Source organism: Rhinopithecus roxellana, chromosome 1 (assembly GCF_007565055.1).
Source record: "Rhinopithecus roxellana isolate Shanxi Qingling chromosome 1, ASM756505v1, whole genome shotgun sequence".
In the NCBI taxonomy this organism is placed as follows: Eukaryota; Metazoa; Chordata; class Mammalia; order Primates; family Cercopithecidae; genus Rhinopithecus; species Rhinopithecus roxellana.
The window spans coordinates 79247733-79273291 of record NC_044549.1 but is presented as its reverse complement, the minus strand read 5'-3'; the positions used below and the strand labels follow the sequence as shown (position 1 = coordinate 79273291).

General features: G+C 37.4%; 1 protein-coding gene across 1 annotated transcript in view; it reads left to right on the top strand.

Moving 5' to 3' along the window:
• Positions 1–25559, top strand: part of DNAH12 (dynein axonemal heavy chain 12) — a 244273-nt gene that overhangs the window by 142189 nt on the left and 76525 nt on the right. Inside the window, 12 exon segments of the mRNA XM_030926675.1 lie at positions 2665–2826; positions 4888–5082; positions 9454–9587; positions 10387–10549; positions 11573–11653; positions 11999–12175; positions 14657–14788; positions 16623–16712; positions 17673–17813; positions 19746–19987; positions 21015–21162; positions 21464–21609. Coding sequence (XP_030782535.1) covers positions 2665–2826; positions 4888–5082; positions 9454–9587; positions 10387–10549; positions 11573–11653; positions 11999–12175; positions 14657–14788; positions 16623–16712; positions 17673–17813; positions 19746–19987; positions 21015–21162; positions 21464–21609 — 1811 coding nt within the window.

Genomic DNA, 25559 nt, shown 5'->3' with positions numbered 1-25559 from the left:
GTCACTTTCTCGATTCTTCATTTGTAAAATTTGGATAATACCACCTATTTCAAAGATTATTGTGGTTAAATTATATAATGTATGTAGGGTTTTCTTAATATTCCTGACATATAATTAATATCTTTTTTTTTTTTTTTGAGACAAAGTCTCACGGTGTCACCCAGGCTGTAGTGCAGTGGCACAATCTCCACTCACTGCAACCTCCACCTGCCGAGTTCAAGTGGTTCTACTGCCTCAGCCTCCCTAGTAGCTGGAATTATTGGTGCCTGCCACCATGACTGGCTAATTTTTTTCCTGTATTTTTGCTAGAGATGGGATTTCACCATGTTGGCCAAGTTGGTCTTGGATCACCTGAGGTCAGAGGTCTGAGACCAGCCTGGCCAACATGATGAAACTGTCTCTTCTAAAAATACAAAAATTAGCCAAGTGTGGTGGAACGGACCTGTAATTGCAGCTACTCAAGAGCCTGAGGCAGGAGAATCATTTGTAGTGGAATGAACCTGTAATCGCAGATACTTGGAAGACTGAGGCAGGAGAATCGCTAGAACCTGGGAGACAGAAGTTACAGTAAGCCAAGATTATGACACTGCACTCCAGCCCAGGCAAGCGAGTGAGACTTTGTCTCAAAAAAACAAAAAAAAATTACAATGATGCTCATGACAATAAGTTAAATATGTTTGTGTATATTGTATTATAAAGTTTATTTTAAATTAAAATTTTTATGGTTCTTTTTTTTTTTTTTTTTTTTTGAGATGGAGTCTTGCTCTTGTTGCCAGGGCTAAAGGGCAATGGCACGATCCTGGCTCACTGCAACCTCCGCCTCCTGGGTTCAAGCGATTGTCCTGCCTCAGCCTCCCGAGTAGCTGGGATTAGAGGCATGTGCCACCATGCCCAGGTTATTTTGTATTTTTCGTAGAGACAGGGTTTCTCCATGTTGGTCAGGCTGGTCTCGAACTCCCAACCTCAGGTGATCCACCCGCCTCGGCCTCCCAAAGTGCTGGGATTACAGGCCTGAGCCACCGCACCCAGCCCAAATTAAAATTTTTAGATTTTTTTTTTTTTTTTTTGGAGAAGTGTCTCACTCTGTCACCCCAGCTGGAATACAGTGGCATGATCATAACTCACTGCAGCCTCAACCTCCCAGGTTCAAGCAACCCTCCCTCCTCACCCTCCCTAGTAGCTGCCTGTGGGACTACAGGCATGTACCACCAGGCCTGGCAAATTTTTTTTTTTTTTTTTTTTTTTTTTATGGATGGTCACTCATTATGTTGTCCAGGCTGCTCTCAAACTCCTGGGCTCAAGTAATTCTCCTGCCTCACCCTCTCAAACTGCTCAGATTACAGGGGTGAGCCACTGCACCCAGCCTAGGATTTATTTTGATATAATATTAATAATTATAAACCTGATACAATACTACCTTAAAAAATAGACTCCCTAGTTTTGATGACAGAAAATTATTTCTAAGAACAAAACAGCCTTCATATTGGAAGATGGCTTTAATGGGAAAAGGACATAGTTGTGTGCAATATAAAAATTCACCATTTATTTTATGGAGTGAAAATATTAGTTAATATTTAATGATTTAAAATATATGGTTTTACAATATAGAAGGTTATTTTTAAAATAACTTATGGAAGTTGTAATGCTATTTCACTGTGAACCACAGCCAGTTTGTATGCTGACAAATGTTTAACAACCAGCTTTCTAGGACTGGGGGTGAGAGGGAGCCTCTGATGGTAGATTTTCCAATTTCCATGATGTAAAAACTCCCCCATGGCTGATTTGAAGCTCCCAACATGCTGTCACTGAGAACAGAACTGAAAAGAGATATGCATAGAACACCATGACATGGTATTTTACTGTATTGATACAATAGATTGAAAAAATTTCCAGAGTATAGATAATAGTAACATAATAAAATAGGAGATGATGAGATTTAAGCATTTACCCCCCTTTTAAATATAGCTAGATTTTTGTATAATTGTAAGTTGATATAATTCAATTTTTAAATCCTGGCTATGTTTTACAAACTTCTGACAAGCTCCTGAAATTTTAACAGTCAGTTCTAACAAGCCTGTACAAGTCAACTTCAGCACACTACTGAGCCCATATCTTATATTAGGAATTTGGGTTGCAGTTGACCCCTGCACAAAAACCCCAGCCTGTCTACACTGAAGTGTCTAGAGGTAGATAGGCTTTTGACAAAGCTGAATTTAGGGTATCAAATAATGTCCTTAGTAATTACTCTTTCTATCTCCTGACACAACTCTCCTCCATTTGGCTTCCTTCTCCAGCAGGCTCATTCCACGAGGCAAACAGTTAACTCTAAGTAATTAAGGTTACTGGCCTTTATATATTCTATCTCAGAACAGCCAGGATTCTTTCTGTTTCAAGTCTGTCTCAGTCCCTGAAGTAAGACTATGATTGGGCCCTGCTTAAATCATATGCCTTCCTCTGAATCAGTGATCAATGTCTGACCAGTTTGGGTCTCCCACCCAGGGGACAGAGGCAGTGGAGGCCCCAGTTGACAGCCCCAGTAGAAGTGGGGAGAGGTACTGCCCTAAAAATCAAAGTGTTGATATCAAAAGAAGGGGAAAGTGAGGGAAATCAAAACCAACAGATGTCTACCATATTCTGCTTACAAGTACATTTTTATTTTTTAAGGGTCTGTTAAGGAATGTGGGCATGAGGGGCCAGAAGACCGTCTTTCTCATCACAGACACTCAGATTAAAGAGGAAGCTTTTCTAGAGGATATTGACAGTGTGCTCAATACAGGAGAAGTGCCTAACATTTTTGCAGCAGATGAGAAACAAGAAGTGATGGAGGTAAACACTTTTGGGAAAGTACTGCTCCTAGCACAAAACTTTATTTCTTGAAACCTTTTCTCAGCTCTTCAGGATAAATATAGTTTGTACATATGATTTTGGGGGTAATTAAAAATTTTAAGTATATTAGTTAAATACATCATTGTTTGGTGAATTTTAAATTGCTTTAACCATAGTTATGAGGCATAATTTTTGTTTTGTAACTCCTACCTTCATAATAATGGCAGTTTGTTTCACCTGTTTAATGTTATTTAGCATGTTTTATGAGTGATTAGAGAATTTTAAATCATCTCTTAAGGTTACATTGATGTAAGAAAGCATGATTTTAATGCTACTTTATTTGTCTTTGTGGTTTACACTGGTTAGTAAATTTTTAAAAAGTTTTAATAAAACTATCTTATGGGTCTGATACATCTGAAAGTCTTGTTTGTGATTTAATTGACAAAAAATACAATGGTGACGTGTCCACTCTTGTCACATACTTTAACCCTCATTTCTAAGATGAAAGTAATATCACACTTTCTCATTACCATAATCACTTTTACCCACAAAATATATCACTCACACTTGGATATTTAATTCCCCACCTCCAGCCATAACATCTAGAGTGAAATGGATTCACACTTTCAAGTACTCTGCTTTTCTCTTCCATGAAATGGCAGCACAGATAAGAGTTCTTCCCACATGGGGTTATTGTGAGGTTTGAGAATCAAACAAAATAAAGCACTTATGTAGTGTCAGGCACTTACACAGCCCTCAGTAAATGGTGCATTACCAGTTCGTAGTATGGAGTGTGGAAGGAGAAAAGAGGACAAAACAACACAACAAAAACTCATGTTCTTTGCTTTTATCTGGGATATGTCAGAGATGTGACCAAGGCTGCAAATTAGTGGTATTCTCCTGATTTATAGGAGAAATGCATCATCCATATGCCCATTCAAGGAATAGTCACCTTTGGGAAATGGAATTTCCTAAGCTTTGCTAGGCTGTCCTGCTGCCTTAGCTATTATCTATCTTTCATTCCCATCACTTTGCTACTAAACTTTTCCATTTCTTCACTATTTCTGTTATATATTTGCTATTTTATATACATCTATATTTTTTAAACAGGATCATATTCAATATACTGTTGCAAAACTTTTTTTTTTAGTTATTTTATCTTGCTTATCTTCTCGTAGCACAAAATACACCGTGTGTGTGTGTGTGTGTGTGTGTGTGTGTGTGTGTTTCTAGAGATGAAGTCTCACTGCTCTGTTGCCCAGGCTGGAGTGCAGTGGTGCAGTCATAGCTCACTGCAGCTTCGAACTCCTGGGCTCTTACCTCAGCCTCCCAAGAAGCTAGGATTCCAGGCATGAGACACCACTTTATTATTTTTAACTGTTGTATAAAATGCTAATATGTGGATCTTTTACATTTATAACTACTTCCTTACTGATTGATACTTCAGCTGTTTACATTTTTTCTCTTAAAAACAATGTAAAATTGGCTGGGCGTGGTGGCTCAAGCCTGTAATCCCAGCACTTTGGGAGGCCGAGACGGGCGGATCACGAGGTCAGGAGATCCAGACCATCCTGGCTAACACGGTGAAATCCCATCTCTACTAAAAAATACAAAAAACTAGCTGGGCGAGGTGGCAGACGCCTGTAGTCCCAGCTACTCGGGAGGCTGAGGCAGGAGAATGGCGTAAATCCGGGAGGCAGAGCTTGCAGTGAGCTGAGATCCGGCCACTGCACTCCAGCCTGGGCAACAGAGTGAGACTCCTTCTCAAAAAAAAAAAAAAAAAAAATGTAAAATTATATTTCTATACATCTTTGTGAACTTTTGTGATTATCTTTATAAGGTAAATTCTTGGCAGATACTTGTTTTTAAATTATGGAATTTTGAGTTGGAAGAGGTTTTCTACGTTCAAACTATGTCAAGGTCATTCTATTGATATGAATCCAAAATTTTACAGATATTTACAGGGAGCAATAAAACTTCTTCATATTCTAATATCCACCAATCTCATTGCCAGCTTATCTATTTTTATTTACAATGTTTTTATTTTCTGATATTCCCTAGGGTGTTCGTCCAGTAGCTCAGGCTGGCAGTAAACATGATGAACTCAGCCCCTTAGCCCTGTTTGCTTTCTTCGTGAATCGCTGCAAAGATAATCTTCATGTCGTGGTGGCCTTTAGCCCCATTGGAGATGCCTTTCGAAATCGCTTGAGACAGTTCCCATCCCTCATCAATTGCTGTACCATTGACTGGTTTCAGGTTTGTCATTTTTCTTGGTTGGAGGGGGAGGCAACTAACTCTTTTGGAATTTTACTGAAATATTTGAAAAACTTCATTAATATGCATTCAGCAAGTGTTTGTTTCTTGATCACTTACTGTAATGACAGGCATAATATTCAGCACCAGAGACTGATAGGACTACATGATCCTCACAAGGAGCTTACACTATAGACTGGAAGATAGAAAAAGCAGTCAGCAATCATGATTATATAAGAAAGCCATAATGTTGATGTGCAAAGGGTATACATACGAAGGCAGTGAGTTTCTGAGGCATGAAGATGAATTAGTTACATAGAGGGGGAGTGTATTAGGAATCAATAGGAAACTTGTATGTAAAGAAATTTATTATGAGGAATTGGCTCATATGATTATGAAGCCTAAAAAGTCCCAAGATCTGCAGTTGGTAGGTGAAAGCCCAGGAAAACCAGTGATGTAGTTCCAGTCTGAAGGCCAGCAGGCTCAGGAGCCAGGAAGAGCCAATTCAGTCCAAGTCTGAAGGGAGGGGGAAAAAAACCAATGTCTCAGCTTGAAGACAATCATACAGGAGGAATTTGGGGAAGGATCAGCATTTGTGTTGCGTTGGGTTGAACAAAATTGGACAAGGACAATTGAATGCAGCCCATTGACATTAGGGAGGGCACTCTGCTTTACTCAGTCTATAATGATTTAAATGTTGAACTCATGTAAAAACACTCTCACAGAAACACCCAGAATCATGTTTGACCAAATATCTGGGAACCTCATGGCCCAGTCAAGTTGACACATAAAATGAACCATTATTAGAGAATAGTACATGGAAAAGGAGAAGGGTGGGAAGAGGATGGCTCGTCTGCCCCACTGAAAATTGTTTGGTATAGCTGGCTGGCATTTTAAGGGCAGCAGCAGTTGAGTTGGAGCTTTGGGTGGGTACCAGGTTACAAAGAGATGGGCAAGGTATTCCTAGGAATTTGGTTTTATACCAGAGACATCACAGTGGCATCAACATATTTTTAGATAATCTGCATTTAGGAAAAAAACCAAAACAGTTGGAAGCTGTGTGGTGGGTGAATTAGAGTAGGGCAAAACAAGAGACAGGAAAACCAGCTTGGCAACAATATCAGTCAAGCTGGAAGCAAATGATGAAGGCCACTGCCTCACCTAAGACAGACTGCCACTGCTTGTGTAAAACCATTTGGTATTCATACTTTTGAGAACAGTAACTCATGGTACCTTCTAGTTGATTGTTTTATGTGCAATAGAATGTGGACTGTGCATTGACCCTGGATAATTTTTTTTTTTTAAATTAGTTTCTGGTACTGATTTGTTTTATTCTCTTTGCCTAATTCTTATCAACTGCATTCTGGTTTTGTTTGGGAAATCACCCTCCATGTAGCTATGTATCAGAGGGATTGAATCATGGTTGGTCTAAGTCTATATACATATATATATTTGAGGCAGGATCTCTGTCGTCCAGGCTGGAGTGCACTGGTGCAATCGCAGCTCACTGCAACCTCCACCTCTTGGGCTCAAGCAATCCTCCCACCTCAGCCTCCAGAATAGTTGGGACTATAGGTGTATGCCACCATGCCCAACTCATTTTTAAATTTTTTATAGAGACAGGGTTTCTCTATGTTGTCCAAGCTTATCTCCCACCTCAGCCTCCCAAAGTGCTGGGATTATAGGCATGAACCATTGTGCCCAGTCCTAAGCCAATATTGGTGCTCTCAGGCGGGCACGGTGGCTCACACCTGTAATCCCAGCACTTTGGGAGGCCGAAGCGGGTGGGTCGTGAGGTCAAGAGATGAAGACCATCCTGGCCAACATGGTGAAACCCCGTCTCTACTAAAAATATAAAAGTTAGCTCAGTGTGGTGCTGCACGCATGTAGTCCCAGCTACTCAGGAGGCTAAGCTAGGAGAATAGCTTGAACCCAGGAGGCGGAGGTTGCAGTGGGCCGAGATTGTGCCACTGCACTCCAACCTGGCAACAGTAAAACTCTGTCTCAAAAAAAAAGATATATATATATGTGTGTGTGTGTGTGTGTGTGTGTGTGTGTGTATGTGTGTGTGTGTATATATATGTGTGTGTATATATGCTTTCATTTCTCTTGCTAGTGATTGTTTTATGCCTGAGCCCATGTATAAACCATTCCTTGCCAGTGGGTCCTGAGGTAAAGTGTGCTGGGGAGCTTTGGGGAAAAAAAGTATTTTCACTATAAAAGGAGTCACATGGTAATAAAAGGGCCTTTTTTTGGTCTCTCAATCTTGTTGCTTGAGAATGTGATGCCCATAGCTGCAGCAGTCATCACGTCATCATAATGGGACAAGCCCAAGGATGAAATAAAGTGTACTGAGAAAGGAACAAGATGGAAAATACGTGAATACTTGATAATATAGTTGAGCTTCTAAATGAAGCAACCTTGGAAATACCCTACTTCTGGGTATTACTCTATAAGAATATGCATCTTCTTTTTTTTGAAGATACAGTAAGACTGGTTTTCTGCCTCTTTAGTCATAAATATTCTAACTGCTACAGATAGTATTAAATATTCATGATAATTAGGGTGATTAAAAATGAAGCACGCAGAACAAAAAGAGAAGCCTCCATAGTGTTTTTTAATGATGTGTAAGTTATATGACATTTAACCTGGCATTTTATAAAATTTCACTAATCTTAATAGTTCTTTAGAAGTCTCTTTTAGATTTAAAATATGTATTGGTACAATTGGATCACATGAATATAACAATCTATTAATAAAAAATGCATGCACTGGCAGTATGTGCTTAGGCTACACACCAAAAAAAAATTGGTCTTAAAATGTGTATTATCTGCTACAAAAGAAAAAAATTATAAGCATATTATTGAAACTAAATGAAAGGAAACCTGGAAAATACTCTAGTGAGCAAATAAAGATTAATGATATGCCATGTATTGGTAAGTGCTGAGAAGAAAACTCAGTATAAAAGGCAGAGTAATGAGGGAAGTAATGCTGTTTTATAAAGAGTGCTCTGGGAGGGCCTTCCTGATAAGTCAGTACATGAGCGTGGATGTGAAGGAAGTGAGAGCATGAACCACATGGAGGTCTGAGGGAGAGGGTTCTAGTCAGAGGGAAAAGCATGTCCAAAGACCCAGAGGTAGGAGCATGCTTGACGTATTCCAGGAAAGCCAGGGAAGGAACCATTTCACTAAGATGGAGAAGGACTGGCTAGGAAGCAAATTTGTGGGGAAGAAAATTTAAAAATCAACTTTGGATGTTATAGTAGAAATTGTGATGGTCTCCCAGTAATAGAAAGCCAACCAAACACATTGGGTTTTTTAACTCTCATAGGAAAAAAAAAATCTAAAGGTAAGCAGAATGGGGCTTTTGTGGCTTAACAAAGTCATGAGAATCCCAAGTTATTCTGCTTTACTATCCTTAGCATGCGATTTCCATTCTCAAAGTAACTTAGGGCGGTGAGGTGGCTGCTAGAGTGCCATTGTTCACAACTGTGTTCCAAACAAGAAGTAGAAGAATGAAAGTAGGCCAAAAAGGATATCCCAGCTCTATGTAACTCTCTAAAAAGTCTTTCCTGGCCGGGCGCGGTGGCTCAAGCCTGTAATCCCAGCACTTTGGGAGGCCGAGACGGGCGGATCACGAGGTCAGGAGATCGAGACCATCCTGGCTAACACGGTGAAACCCCGTCTCTACTAAAAAATACAAAAAACTAGCCGGGCGAGGTGGCAGGCGCCTGTAGTCTCAGCTACTCGGGAGGCTGAGGCAGGAGAATGGCGTGAACCCGGGAGGCGGAGCTTGCAGTGAGCTGAGATCTGGCCACTGCACTCCAGCCTGGGCGACAGAGCGAGACTCCGTCTCAAAAAAAAAAAAAAAAAAAAAAAGTCTTTCCTGAAGTCCCCACCCAACAACTGCTTATGTGTCATTGTCCATTCTGAATTCCAAAGGAGTCTAGGAAATCTAATCTTTTAGCTGGATATATTGCTATCTAGAATAAAATTGGAGTCCCAAGGAAGAAAGGGCTAGTAGATATTGGGTGGACAACTAGCAGCTTCTGCCACTGTCATGATAAATTTGGGATGCCTACTAGACATCCAAGTGGAAGAGCTGGGAAGACAGTGTAATATATCTTTGATAAATAAAACTTCATTGATCCTTCCTTTATATTATCCTTGTTTTTCATTTGAATGTATAAGAATATTAGGTCTTTCAGAGACCTCAGTCTCTTATTCTGCTTTCTTCATTAAAATGTTAATTTTCTCAAAACCAAATTATTCTCCCATAGGAAGTAATGTAACTTATTATGCATTAACTTATGGAGTTGGAGTGAGACTACTGTTCATCTTAAATTTCAAGAGTTTTTCTTTTTCTTATTTTTAGTCATGGCCTGAAGATGCTCTTGAACGTGTAGCTGTGAAATTCTTAGAAACACTGGAGCTTACTGAGGTTGAACGACAAGAGATAGTTCCAATCTGTAAACACTTTCACACCTCCATTATGGATCTTTCAGAAAGGTTAATATTAGTAAATTTTAAAATGACAATGAAGGGATTTGTGAAGGCCATTTCCAAATTAATTCACATGTATTTGCTATCTTATCTGCTATCCCCTTTCCTACTGTACTTACCTGGTTTACGTGATATCTTGGGTCTCTTACCAAGTTAGATCCTCCTGGCTTATGAAACATGTGAAATAGTCTGATCTTTTCTTGCTGTAGTTCATCTTTTATAGACATATTTGTTGATTTGTGGTTTTTTTTTTTTTTGTTTTTTTTGTTTTTTTTTTTTTTTTGAGACGGAGTCTCGCTCTGTCGCCCAGGCTGGAGTGCAGTGGCGCGATCTCGGCTCACTGCAAGCTCCGCCTCTCGGGTTCACGCCATTCTCCTGCCTCAGCCTCCTGAGTAGCTGGGACTACAGGCGCCCGCCACCGCGCCCGGCTAATTTTTTGTATTTTTAGTAGAGACGGGGTTTCACCATGGTCTCGATCTCCTGACCTTGTGATCCGCCCGTCTCGGCCTCCCAAAGTGCTGGGATTACAGGCGTGAGCCACCGCGCCCGGCCGATTTGTGGTTTTTTAAAAGATAGGATCTCACTTGATTTGTGCCTTTTAAATATGTCACCACTAGTTGATATTTTAGAGACAAGAAATTATAATGTGGTAATATGTAGGATTCTAGAGTCTTACAAGTTCAAGTACTCACTAACTTCTGTACAAAATGTAATCTTTATGAAATGTCTGTTAATGGTATGTTGAATTTACCTTTTTGTAGAATCCATTATTTATAGTGAAGTATGTTATCTGCCTCTCTTTTAGGTTCTTGCATGAGTTAGGACGACATAACTATGTTACTGCGACTTCTTATCTTGAACTCATTGGCTCATTTCGACAGCTTTTGACAAAGAAGCGACAAGCTGTCATGGAAGCAAAACAGCGATACGTGAACGGGCTTGACAAATTAGCTTTTGCTGAGTCTCAGGTAAATGTGATGAGCTGCTCAGAATGGTAATATATACTGAGAAGTATAAGAAATAATAATACAAGCTACAATTTATTGAGAATATGTGATATGCCAGGCTCTTTGTTATGTATTTCACATCTATTCCTTCAGTTATTCTTCATAACAACTCTATAAGGTAGACACTTTTATGATCCTCATTTTACAAATGAGTGTAGTAAATTTTATAGAAGTTCAGTAAGTTGACTAGACCACACAGCTCAAATATATCATGTTTTATGTTTAATTAATTTTTTGCCATTTAAGAGAATATAAGTTTAGGTCACTTTTTATTATAAAAGCTGGTTAAATATGAGATTTGTGGTTTTTTTAATAAGTTCTAGTAATACTTAATTAGTGTTAGTTCAGCATAAGTAATAGAGGTTTGGTTGGCTGATCTTTGTATCATATGTCATGCACAAAGTATATCAGGAATACTCTGAGATGCTGCTTTGTTTTCAATCTACATTTCTTCCATGGCAACTGCATTCTCCTACTGAGGTCTTCTGTGAAGAAAACTGGCCCACACTTTTTTTTTTTTTTTTTTTTTTTTTCGAGATGGAGTGTCACTCTGTCACCTAGGCTGGAGTGTAATGGCGCAATCTTGGCTCACTGCAACCTCCACCTCCAAAGTTCAAGCAATTCTGTCTCACCCTCCCAAATAGCTGGGATTACAGGTGCACGCCACCATGCCTGGCAAATTTTTTGTAGTTTTAGTAGAGACGGGATTTCACCATGTTCCCCAGGCTTGTCTCGAATTCCTGAGTTCAGACAGTCCACCTGCTTCGACCTCCCACAGTGCTAGGATTATAGATGTGAGCCACTGTGCTTGGCCCTGGTCCATACTTTCATAGTTTTGTTTATCATGCAAAGAACTAGCAGAAAAAGTTGAGATTTTCTGCTCCAATACTTTTATGGATACATTTAAATTTATATTTTCTGCATTTGGTTTCAATAGCAATTACAGCAATGGAAACTTAATCATATTATAAACTGTCTCTTTAGGTTGGTGAAATGCAAATGGAGCTTGTTGAATTACAGCCCAAATTGGAGGAAGCTAAAATTGAGAATGCAAATATGATGCAGGTGGAGTATCCTGAATGTTTTTGATGTCAAAGGACAATTGAAATATATAAAATTAGCCTTGAAAATAAGGGTTAATTTTTTGCCACTAGACTTTAGAGACTTCACCCTTTTCCATTGACTGGCTGTCTCATTGGGTCCAATGTGGGTTCTGTCTTTTTTGAAGGAATTTGTGAAGCTCATTTCCAAATTAGTTCACATGTATTTGTATTTCTCCTGATTTTATTATAGACCCTTCTGTCCTTCAAAATGATATGTTAGATTCCCTAATTTTCAAATATTCTTTTGTCTAGGATTGAAAAAGCAATTGGATGTTTAAGAAATTGTCTTCATCTTTCACTTCTTTAGGTTATTGAGATAGAGTCTGTGCAAGTGGAAGCGAAAAGACAATTTGTGAAATTGGATGAAGAGGTAGCCAGTGGGAAAGCTGAAGAAGCCCAAGCTCTGAAAAATGAGTGTGAAAGTGACCTAGCTGAGGCGATTCCAGCCTTGGAAGCAGCTCTGTCTGCACTGGATACACTTAAGGCACGTGTTTGAATTAGCTACTTTGTGTTACATCAACAGAGGGAAGTTGAATATGGGTATTTGGCTTATTAGAAGTGGCTGTATTTCAGTAGGTGGCATTATCTTGTTTCTATCCAATCAAATGAAACTTGCCTCTTAACAGTTTGCCTTTGATATATTGTTTTATTTAATTTAATTAATTAATTTATTTATTTATTTTTGAGGCAGAGTCTCACTTTGTTGACCAGGCTGGAGTGCAGTAGTACAGTCATGTCCCGCTACAGCCTCCATCTCCTGGGCTCAAATGATTCTCCTACCATAGCCTCCTCAGGAGCTAGGACCACAGACACACACCACTATACCTGGCTAATCTTTTTAAAGGTTTTTTTTTTTTTTTTTTTTACAGAGACAGGGTCACCCTATGTTGCCCATGTTGGTCTTAAACTCCTGGGCTCAAGTGATCCTCCCACCTTGGCCTCCCAAAGTGCTGGGATTATAGGCCATGCCTGGCCTATTTTTGCTTTTTGTATATTATTTATAATTTTCATTCAGGATATTCTAGTGGAATGAGACGAATAGACTCCAAGAGGCCAAAGTGGTTCTGTACATGGACCAGCAGGCATATGTTAAGTACAGTGTGGAGCTAGTCTTCTGCAGCCTCCTGGACCTGCATACACAGAAAAACTTAAAGGCCATTTCCAGTACAGCTGTGAGTGGCACCATCTGTACCACATCATGTTGTACACAACTTTTTACAGGTCTTCAGGCAAGACCAGAACAGTAGGAGAGACAGCATCTGTTGACTAGGGGGTCAACAGCGTATTCAGGTCCCATTCTTTGCCTTTTTTCCTAATCAATACTCTTTCTTTCATGTAACAGACCTGACAAGACTGTAAACTCAACCTGTGGGTAATTCAGCATTTCACAGAATCAAACTATCTGATTTTCAGTAACATCAGCCGCCCTGTAGTTATAAGACAAGAGATTATTTTAGGGCATTTATAGAAATTTCCTAGTGCTCTCAATGCACTGTGAATCAGGAATTTAAAATGCTGAGCTTATTATATTCTTTCTTCATGCTCTCAGGTACTTTCTTTCTTTCTTTTTGTTGAGACAGAGTCTCACTCTGTCACTCAGGTTGGAGTGCAGCGATGTGATCATAGCTCACCACAACCTGAAACTTTTGGGCTAAAGTAATCCCCCCCAACCCCCCAACTCAGCTTCCTGAGTAGCTGGAACTACAGTCACATGACACCATGCCTGGCTAATTTCTGGCACATTTAAGAGTCACTTATTACCCTGTGATCTTTCTGCATTCTCTCCTTAGAGATTTATTACAGCAGCTACTTATTTTGACAAAGCCTTGTTTTAAGAGGCACTCCATTCTAGGTGACCATGAGCAACTTCTCTCATGTAACTCTCAAGTAAGTAACTTCTCTCTATGTTCCATGAACTTTCAGCACTCCATCCCCTGATACAGGATTCTTGATGCCTTCAAACTCTCACCAATTTAGGTCATTAATATTAGAGTCCCCTTTCATTGAGAGTCTGTTGCTTATACCCTTCCTGATATCAAATGCTGTATTACCTGAGTTAGAGTTCAGTTACAGAGAAGTGAGTTGACTCTATTTAGTATAAGCAGACAAAGATTCTTTAGGGAATTTTATAAATGGATTACAGAATTGTTGGAAGAGGCTGAGCCTCCAGGAATGACTCACAAAGCCATACTGCAGAAATGGTCTACCAGAGCAGCTGTCCCTCTGAGTAGGAAGCCTGCAGAGCCTTCATACAGTGCCACATAACCTCCACTATAATCTGTATTGTCACAATGGATGTCTTGCACCCTGCCACTCTCCCCATTTATTGTCTGAATTCTAGTATCACTTAAGTGATCTGGAATCAAATTCTCACCCAGAACTCTAGTTGCATGAAAAACTAAGATATATAGTTGTTAGCTTTCCAGCATTTGCATCTTGCAAGGAATGTCAGAAATATATTGGAGTGGGTAAATGAATCTATAGTATCTATTATAACAATGTATACCTTTTTAGAAAATAGGTTTGGGATTGGGACCTACCTCTTCTTTCATCTTCAATACAACTAATATATATAAGCAAATATAGAATTAAGTCTTCATCTAAATTAGGATTCTTAACCTAGGTTCCACATATGGGTGTGGTATGTGATGGTATATGTGAAAAACTGTTTTCTGGTGGATTTAGAGCTGCCATTATATTCTCATAAGTATCTATGACTGACCCCTCCCAACATTTGAGAACCATTAGTCTTAATCTGTGTTGAATTCTCTTTATTCTCTTTTGCTAATTCTTTCATAACCACATAAAGTAAAACAAAACAAAACAAAAATAAAAACAAAAAAACTTTGATTTCAAATAAAAAGGGGTGCTTTCATTATTCTCCAACATTACTTTAAAATTTTTCCATTATTTAAAAGTAAACTATTCTGAAGATGTCCTGTTTGTTTTTGTTTTTTTCTTTTAGCCAGCCGACATTACAATTGTGAAATCAATGAAGAATCCTCCATCTGGTGTTAAACTAGTTATGGCTGCTGTTTGTGTCATGAAAGATATAAAACCAGAAAAAATTTCAGATCCTTCAGGGACTGGAGGCAAGGTAATAACTTGACACAGATTTGAATCATATTCATGAATGTACAGAACTTGTCAGCAGCAACTATTATCAAATATCAACAGTACCCAAATTAGGGAAGAAACATTGTTTTCCAGATATTGTCTGCATATATTCTAGGGTAAAGCTAAGACAATGTAGTGTCAAAAAAATGTGGTTCCGGATGAGTCTGGCTAACATGGTAAAACCCTGTCTCTACTAAATTTACAAAATTAGCCAGATGCAGTGGCAGGCACCTGTCATCCAGGCAGGAGAATTGCTTGAACCCAGGAGGCAGAGGTTGCAGTGAGCCAAGATCGTGCCACTGCACTCCAGCCTTGGTGACAGAGTGAGACTCCAGCTCAAAAAAAGAAAAATGTGGTTCTAGTTGCTTCCACCTCCTTTTCTGTCTATGCAGAATTCTCCACTACCATGAGCTTGGAACTAAATGAACACTGAGGTACCTGTACTTTTCCAGCTAAGATTCTTTCTGGGTATTCCAACAAATCTGCTGAGTTAAGCAGTATAGTGAAGTTGTTAAAAGCATGTACTCTGGAGCTAGAATATCTGTATTCAGAAATCCCAGTCCCACTAGCAGCGTGACCTTGGTTAAGGTATTTAACGTGTGGGATTCCATTAAAAAGAAGGTACTCATAGTATCTACCTCATAAAGCTAATGAGAGAATTAGATTAGTTAATACATATAAAGTTTTTAGGCGTAAAGCCTCACAAACAATAAGTGCACAATAAATGTTAGCTGTTATTATTACAATTATTATTCAAGGATACATCCCTTAAAAAGGAAGGCATAATATCCATTCTAAACTGAATATACAGGCTAATTTTCTCTTCAAGTTTTTTTAATACGTGGGTTTAAATTCCTGAATTAAAGAATTAGATTTTTTTTTTTTTTTTGGCCATTCTGTCCTTCATTGAGAAAATAAATAGGCTCTTATTAAGTTATTCCCATTTACACACACACACACACACACACACCCCTCCCTATCAGGCTTCCAGAAGCAGGAAAAAGAACTTTCAGTTGGTTATTTCAGCTCTTTTACCAGTATAAGTAGCATGTGCTTTTACCCTATGGTTGGCAGAGCAACGTGTACTCTTTGCCTTTCTGCTTTCTCCTTTAATTTCACTTGGAGAGTCTAGGTAAGTGAGGAGTTTGTCTTTAAGAAAAAGTTTGGTACTTTTCTTATTTAAAAGAGTCAAAGAATACAGGAAAATAAATTTTGAAGTAATAAAAATTTATTTTCTTATATGAAATTGTGATGGTGTTTACTCAAGTTGCTGAAGTTTTCAAAAGAAATAATCACATTATTTTCCTTTCAGTGTTTACTTTTTTAAACAAATTCAGTCTATAAATGCATTTCCATATTTAAAAATATTTTATGTTTGACATGTTCTTGAGGAAAGTCTTAATTTCCAAGGAGATGTAAGTTGATAGCTGGGCGTCGTGGATCACACCTATAATCCCAGCACTTTGGGAGGCTGAGGCAGGTGGATCACTTGAGGTCAGGAATTGGAGACCAGCCTGGCCAACATGGTGAAACCCCGTCTCTACTAAAAATACAATAATAGCCAGGTGTGGTGGAATATGCCTGTAGTCCCAGCTAGGCTGAAGTGGGAGAATCACTTCAACCTGGGAGGCAGTAAGACAAGATTGCACCATGGCACTCCAGCCTGGGCAACAGAGTGAGACTCCATCTCAAAACAAACCAAAAGTATATGATTAGCTTCTCTTGATAATACCTCTTAAACTTCAAGAAGAAAAATTTTACATCTAGCATTTTTAGTTGCAAATTTAACACATTTCCATAAATTTTATTTGTAGATATTAGATTACTGGGGACCTAGCAAAAAACTTCTGGGAGATATGAATTTCTTAAGAGATTTGAAAGAATATGACAAGGACAACATTTCAGTGAGTTGCATTGGTTTTTTTCTATAAATGTGACTTGGTTAAGATGTTTAAGAACTTTAATATTATGCAATAGTTTATAACACATATAGAAATAGTCCATTTTAGGATTAACATAATAGAGATATTACATTTATTAATGATACTATGAATTTTCATAATGTTTAAAACCATTCCTGTCTCAGATAATTAAAAAGTTATTTAATAAGTTACTCTTTTAGTGTATAATTGACTTGAAAGAATTGTGTCTTCTTATAATAAATTAAGAAATCTGATACACAAATTTATGTAAGATTAAAAAAGTATAGCACATTATTTTCTATCCAAATTCTTATTCGTAATGTTTAATTGTTCTTTTCCATTGTTTCCATTTGTTCTCTCAATGTATGTCTTTTTTTTTTTTTTTTTTTTTTTTTGAGATGGAGTCTTGCTCTGTAGCCCAGGCTGGAGTGCAGTGGCATGATCTCGGCTCACTGCAACCTCCACCTCCCGGGTTCAAGCAATTCTCCTGCTTCAGCTTCTAGAGTAGCTGGGATTACAGGCACCCACTACCCGCCACCATGCCCAGCTAATTTTTATGCTATTAGTAGAGATGGGGTTTCACCATGTTGGCCAGGCTGGCCTCAAACTCCTGGTCTCAAGTGATCTGCCAGCCTTGGCCTCCCAAAGTGCTGGGATTACAGGTGTGAGCCACTGTGCCCGGTCTAAACTTGTAAGTCTTTTAATATTTTTGGAAGAAACATTTTACCTTCATATCTATAATACATTTGCATATTTTGCTCACAAATATGACGTATTTCTGCTACAATTATGCTTATTTTTAAATTATCTCAAAATACTTATTTTGACTTTTAAAGCCAACATTACTTTCTTATACAAATCTTTTTATTGTATATGATTTTTTTCATCTGATGATTGTGTGATCTATATTGAAATTTTAAAATTTAAATCTTTGTTATATAGGTGACTGTTATGCAGAAGATTCGTAGTGAATACTTAACGAACCCTGAATTTGATCCCCCTAAGGTTGCTAAAGCTTCTTCTGCAGCTGAAGGTCTGTGTAAGTGGATTATGGCCATGGAAGTGTACGACAGAGTTGCAAAGGTATTTTGAAGATTAGCACATCTGTATTCTACTAAGATATTCCCAGGAATTAAAATCTGTACTTATATTTACTGGTTAAGAAGTTTCTCAAAGTGACCACAGAGAGAATTTGTCCTGCTGTAGCATATTATCATATATTGATTGCATACCTAGTAGATGAAGAGAATATTTGTGCATAACATAACCTGATTGGGGCTGGTGTGGGTGGTAGTGATGCAGGAGCAGGGATGATGAGTAAAATTAGTCAGATTTACTTGTAGCTTTAGGACCCGGACAAAGGGGAATTAAGGTTTGATGAGGCAGAAGCAAAGAAAAATCTAAACCATCAAGGGGAAAGTGCCAGATAAAAAGTTGATTCCAAGGATCAGAAGTAAGAGGATCCAGTAGAGTTAAGAGGCAGAGCATGGAAAGATCCCTTGAAACAATACCATGCACTGACACAGAACCTTTCATGGAATACCCATCGGGTCCAAATTTCTGGGAGAGCAGAGAATAGTTAAGAGCACTTTGTAAATCTGGCTAGCAAATGACCAGGGCAACAAAGGCTTTGCCCTTGCAGCTTGCAGAATTCTACCTAAGGAAGAAAGAAATATAAATATAAAGGTAGATGAAAATATGTGGTAGCATGTGTTTAAAACAAACTCAGAAGACAGTATAAATGATCAAGCTGTAATAATTGGGAAGGTCTTCCTAAATGATACACATACACGTACCTAGAGAGAGGTAGAGACTTTGTTAGTTTCAAGGGAGCAGACCTGAAAAAACCTGTTAAAGAAATAAAATTAATTTTATCTAGGATGTCTTTCCATGAAACATCTTGTCCCTTCACACAGTAGTCTCATGCTAATTAGTCTCAGCTAATTTGCACATGTTCCACAGATGTGTAGAATCTTGTGGATCCTTTCTACAAAGCAGAGAAGCCAAGGCACTCAGGCTTTTTCCTGCCTTCCCACTCTACACCTCCACACTGCCGTTTTTATTCTGATACAAGCTGCCCCATGTTGATACAGAAGCATGGGAGGGAAATATGCAGTAATATCTTCTCTGAAGTCAGAAGCAGAAAAGGGAGCTTCCTGCTTTCTGTCTACTTATTTAACACATTTTCTTTCATGATTTCAATGCAGCGGAGAGAAAGCAGGGCATTTTGTGTCTGATGCACTGCTCTCTCTTGTCCCTCCTTGCCTTCAGCTTCTTTCATGGCAATTTACTAGAAGGGTTAGGTCTATCTACTTTCTAATAGGCGCAGACTCTCTCTGGTTATCTTCTACATTCTTTGTACCAAGGGCTTAGAGGACGCTCAGTGATCCAGTTGGCCAAACTGCATTGTTGATATGCTGATGAGCATAACAAAACAACTTTAGGAAATCCCTTTTCTGTCATTCAAATGTGGCTTTTCAAGATTTGTTGAGGAAAATTCAGTTTTGGTAGTGAAACTGAGCATCAAGGTTTTCTTCCTTTTTATTTCCACCATCACAGCTCTAATCCTGGCAAGGCAGATGTAAGCCTCAATCTGACTAGGAAGAAAATCACAAGCTTGGACAGGAAAAAAAAAAAACACAAGGCATATTCATGTGTTTAAACAAACACTTATTATTTCATGTTATATGTTTTTCTCTATTATTTGACAACAGTTCAATGATACCTACTCATTATTTTGAGACATCTTATGACATTTTTGCTACATATTTCGACGTTTTGTTAGCCCAGTGTAAATTATCATTTTATAGGTAACGATTTGCTAGTCCAGATTTATCTATTTTATAAAATATATAGGTATATTTTACTTCGTATGTAAAAACAGAAGATTTAAGGCAAAATGTTTATGTAATTTATTATAATGCATTTTAATCCATAATATCTATAAGGGAGGCATTATACAGATATCAATTTTACATAGTACACATTATATCTGCATATATTGTTCCCAAAAAGGTAGTGGCTCCTAAGAAAGCTCGCTTATCAGAAGCTCAGAAGTCTTTAGCTGAGACAATGGAGCTTTTGAATCAGAAGAGAGCAGAACTGGCAGAAGTAGAACATCATTTGGAAAATTTACAAATGACATTTCTTGAGAAAACAGAGGAAAAGGCTGCTTTAGAAGACCAGGTGGAACTCTGTGCTAAGAAACTTGAGAGAGCCTCACAACTAATTGGAGGACTGGGTGGAGAAAAATCAAGGTCAGATTTCTATTTATTTTAACAAGATTTAGGAATGTCAGCCTTGAATATGTGACCTTCTTTGGGTGTTTATTGTGATTACTAATTTTACAATGGCTGGTTGAGAATATGGGACATTCTGGAAGACACCTGGCCAGGCTTCTCCAAACAAGGATATCAGTCTTGAGGATGATGTTTACAAATTGCTTTCACATGGTCTTTTAAAAGAGGCAAATAAGGCAAATGGTAACAATTTTTTTAATCCAAGTGGTGAGTATGTAGTTGTTTGTTGTACAGTTCTTTCCAATTTTATGTATGTTTAACATTTTTTGTAATACAATGTTTGGAGGGAGTAGTGAATGCATGGTTCATTGGTTAAATTTTATGTTAAGGAAGATATAACTGGCTTGATCTAACAAAGCCAGTAAGCTTTATTCTAATGTATTTACTTGGATTGGACAGCCAGCTATTTCATTTATTCTATTTGTTGAATGAATAGCACGATAAGGTTTGACAAGACTTTGTAGTACAGATTAGATAGTTTTGGAATACACTTTTTTATTGTATGGGTTTCATTAAATGAAAAAAATACCATTCTTAGTATGTCAGCTTCTATACCGCTTAAATGTAATTTTTGGCAATGAATTGCAAGTGTTCCTGTGTTTTACAGTCTAACAATAAATACTAAAACAAATAGCACATCCACTAGACCAAATCATCCAAAAGAAAATTATTAGGCAAAATGTTGGTGTTTTGGGTTTTTTTGTTTTATTATTATTATTTTTTTTTTGCTTTTTCTGAAGGGCCAAGTCCTGTAAGAAATGTCTAATATTCTAATAATGAAAGGAAGACTGTCATTCACATAACATAGATACATGTTATAACACATAAGAGCTAGAAGGGTTCCAACCTCATTTTACAGATAAGCAGGTGTCCCACATTTTATAGCTTTTTGTTAAACAATTGGACTGGAAGCCCTTGCCCTTTCAATTACTGTCTCCTGTCATTCTCTGTTGTAAATCAGTTTTGCCTTTGGTTGATGGCACAGATGGGCCCAAGCTGCAGATGACCTTCAGATAACATACGAAAATTTAACTGGCGATGTCTTGGTATCAGCAGGAGTCATAGCTTACCTTGGTGCTTTCACTTCTGGCTTTCGACAAACATGTACAAAAGATTGGAGCATGTTGTGCAAGGTAGTGGTTTTATGTTTTGTAAGTCTTGTTTTAGAACATCCAAAGTATGTTTTGGGATATTTTGGGGGAAACGATGATAACAAGGACAGAAAAGAAGAAATAACTGAAAACATGGGGTCTTTCTTTTTTTGCTTCTTGTTTCATCAGTAAAATAGTTCCACAGTTCAACTTTTAATTTCTTTTCTTTCCATTCCTTAGCTTTATTAAATACTACCTAGTGACAATTAAACTGATATTTTAATTTAAAAAATATTTCAATTAACACGATGAAAGAAAACAGATTTTTGTTTATTTCTTACAGAAGAAAAAAATCCCATGTTCAGAAGAGTTCTTGTTGAGTAAAACCCTGGGTGATCCAGTAAAAATTAGAGCTTGGAACATTGCTGGATTACCAACAGATGGGTTTTCCATAGATAATGGAGTGATCGTTAACAACTCAAGGCGTTGGTAAGAAATATAAACTGTTTATTTTTTCTGTTGTTTTATTTGAAAAATTTCAAACATATAGAAAAGTTGAAAGAATTTTATCATAAGCACCAATATAACTACCACCTCCTAGATTCTGCAGTTAACACTTTAGTATTCTTGCTTTATCATGTACCTGTCCTTCCCTCTATCATTCCATCAACCCATCTTTTAAAATGCATTTCCATGTAAATGGCAGACATAGGTATACTTCCTTCCAGATACTTCAGCATGCATATCATCAACTAAAGTTCACTATTTGCTTATGTTTTTATTCTTTTGAGGTAAAATTTACGTACATGAAATACACAAAACCATACCATTCAGTGAGTTCTAATGAAGATATAAACCAGTGTAACCCAAATCTCTATCAAGATACAAAACATGACTACCACCAGGGAAGTCTCCTTATGTTCCTTTTGTATATCCCTACCCTCATCCCACCCCAAGAAATCATTGTTCTGATTATTTCCCACCATAGGTTAGTTTTGCCTAGGTTATTTTTGTATGGATTACTTCTAGAATTTCATATAAAGGAATCATAATGTATATGTTATTGGGTAAGGCTTCTTTTGGCATATTTTTTTCTGAGATCTATCCATGTTATTGCATGCATTGGTACTCTGTTCCTATTTTTTGTTGCTGAGTTCCATTTTATGAATGTATCACTGTTGATGTATTCTCCTATTGATGGACATCTGGGCTATTTCTAGTTTCTGGCTATACAATGTACTTATTTTAACTAGGTATTGCTACCCATCTTCAAGATACTATAACTTGATAATTTATGCAATTTCATGGGTACCTTTTTAATTTGCTATCATTGATAGTCTGATAACTATAAAAACTTTTCAAATGGTTTTTATTGTTATCCTCTTATTCATATCACTTTGAAAAACCTGGAAAATTACTTTCCTTTGAGAAATAGTTTTCTATAATTGTTATGTAGTGACACTGTCATCTAATTTTAAAAGTCTTTTCATGGGACTGTATCTCAAATATACTGTGATAGATACTATGGAGCTCTTAGATGTATCAGGTACTATTCTAAGTGCCCAACATCTTCACAATGTCCTGTGAGTTAGGTATTATTGTTTTCCCATTTTATAGATGAGGAAATTGAAGCCCAGAATGATTTAGTAATTTTAAATTAGTAAAGATAGCGAATACGTGATAGAGTCAGAATTTGAATCCAGGCAATCTAATTTTCAAATCCTTGCTCTTAATTACTATGCTGGAGTGAATTGTGGAATAGGATATCACACTCACTGCCTTTAAAACCATAATGGAAATTTTGATCTTCTTTTAGATGAGGTAAATTTAAAGATATAAGGAAATGTAACATCCTGAAAGTTTGAGTTATTATTTGTTTTATATTCTCTGCAAATCTTTCTGGAAGCTTCAAAACAACTAACTCCTGTTTATATTGACAGTATTGTTTAATAAAATAAGAATGTATATAATCATATATTGAGTTTACACTCAAAACTTTACTTGAGAGTGAAGATACTTAAGTTGAAACTTCTAAGCAATAAGCAAACTTTAATATAATCTGAAAAAGAATATGTTTTAGTTATAAAAAATGTGTTCTGTGGTAGAGCAGGGATCATTCTGTTTAACAGAATATTAGACCCTTGAGTCTGTTAATTCTGTTTTAGAACCCATTTCCATGTGTTTTGTGACCATTCAGATTATTTAAATTGCAGTTTAGAAAATGCTGTTGTGGGCTGGGCATGGTGGCTCATGCCTGTAATCCCACCACTTTGGGAGGCTGAGGTGGGCAGATCACAAGGTCAGGAGTTCAAGACCAGCCTGGTCAATATGATGAAACCCTATCTCTACTGAAAATAAAAAAAAAAAAATTAGCCAGGCATGGTGGCACGCACCTGTAATCCCAGCTACTCAGGAGGCTGAGGCAGGAGAATTGCTTGAACTTGGGAGGCAGAGGTTGCAGTGAGCCAAGACTATACCACTGCACTCCAGCCTGGGTGACAGAGCGAGACTCTGTCTCAAAAAAAAAAAAAAAAAAAAAAAAATCAGTTGAGTAATATAGATTAACTATAACCACTGAGTCCAAATTCTAATTCCTGTGAGAAACATCTGATTGGTCTAGCTTGGAACAAACATTCACCTTAGGTTTAGTAACTTATAGCTGTGGGGCCCAAGCCAGAGTAACAACCATGAGTATTGAAGACCCGGAATGTAGCTCTCAGAAGAAGAGTCATGACCTGGAAAAGTAGTATACTTTTTACAATTAGGACTCTCATGTTTGCTTCCTTCTTTTTGCATTTTTGGATATGACAAAAGATAATTTCATTTATTTTTATAATGATAGCCATTGACTTCAGCACTATTTGTTGAGTTATCCATTATTTCCTTACTGCTTTGTCCCTTCAGTCTTTCTTTTTTTTTTTTTTTTTTTTTTTTTTTTTTTTTGAGACGGAGTCTTGCTCTGCCGCCCAGGCTGGAGTGCAGTGGCCGGCTCTCAGCTCACTGCAAGCTCCGCCTCCCGGGTTCACGCCATTCTCCTGCCTCAGCCTCCCGAGTAGCTGGGACTACAGGCGCCCGCCTCGTCGCCCGGCTAGTTTTTTGTATTTTTTAGTAGAGACGGGGTTTCACCGTATTAGCCAGGATGGTCTCGATCTCCTGACCTCGTGATCCGCCCGTCTCGGCCTCCCAAAGTGCTGGGATTACAGGCTTGAGCCACCGCGCCCGGCCCCCTTCAGTCTTTCTAACTTTAGTGAGGACTTGTGAATTGCTTTTAAAATGACTTTGTTTTTCTTTCTACTTTTAATCACAGTATTTAGATCATTTATATTTAATGGAATTATTGATACACTTAGATTTAAATCTACCATCTTGTTCTTTTTTTATTTGTCTCCTTTGTTCTTTGTTCCTTTTTTCTTCTTTTTCTACTTGGATTTGGATTAGCTGAATTTTTTTTATGATTCCATTTTATGTCCACATTGAATTATTGGTTAAATGCTCCCTATTTTTAGTGTTCGTGCTAGTGTTTATAATATCATCCATTTCTAGTTTATTACTGAATATCTTCGAATAATTTTATGATATTATATATATAGTGTATCTTTCAACAGTATAATTCTATCTCTTTTCTGTCTTTTGTGCTGTTATATATTTCAGTTTTTCATATGCCATAAATTCTATAATACATTCTCTTTATTTTTACTTTAGACAATAATTTATCTTTTAGAGTGATTAAATATAAGAAAAAAAGTCTTATGTTTACCTTCATCTTTTTCCCATTTTGGGACCTCTTAATTTCTTTGAGTTTCTGTTTGGTTTCACATTTCTTCTGCCTGAAGAATGTCCTTTAACACTTCATGTGAACAGGTCTACTGGCAATGAATTCAGCTTTTTTCTTTTTCTGGTCTAAAAAAAAATCTTTTAAAAAAATTGATATCTAATAGTTGTACCTATTTCAGGGATATATATGATATTTTAATACATTTATTCCATGTACAGTGATCAAGTCAGGATACTGGGGTATTCATCACTTTAAACATTTATATTTTCTTTATGTTGGGAATATTCCAATTCTTCTTTTCTAGCAGTTTTGAACTATACAACAAACTATTGTTAATTTTAGTTACCCTACTGCACTATCAAATGCTAGATCTTATGCCTTCTACATAACTGTATTTCTGTAGCTATTAACCAACCTTGAAAAAAGTCTTTATTTCATCTTCATTTTGAAAGATTTTTTTTTTTTTTTTTGGCTGAGTTTAGAATTTTGGGTTGACAGTTGTTTTTTGCTTCTGTTTTGGGGCTTTTTGTTTTTTCTTTCACGATGTCACTACATTGCTTCTGACCTACATAGTCTGATGAGAAGTCTACTCTAAGTCTTACTTTAGTTCCTCTTTATATACCTTTCTTTTCCTCTGGAAAATTTCCAGTTTTTCTCTGTCTTT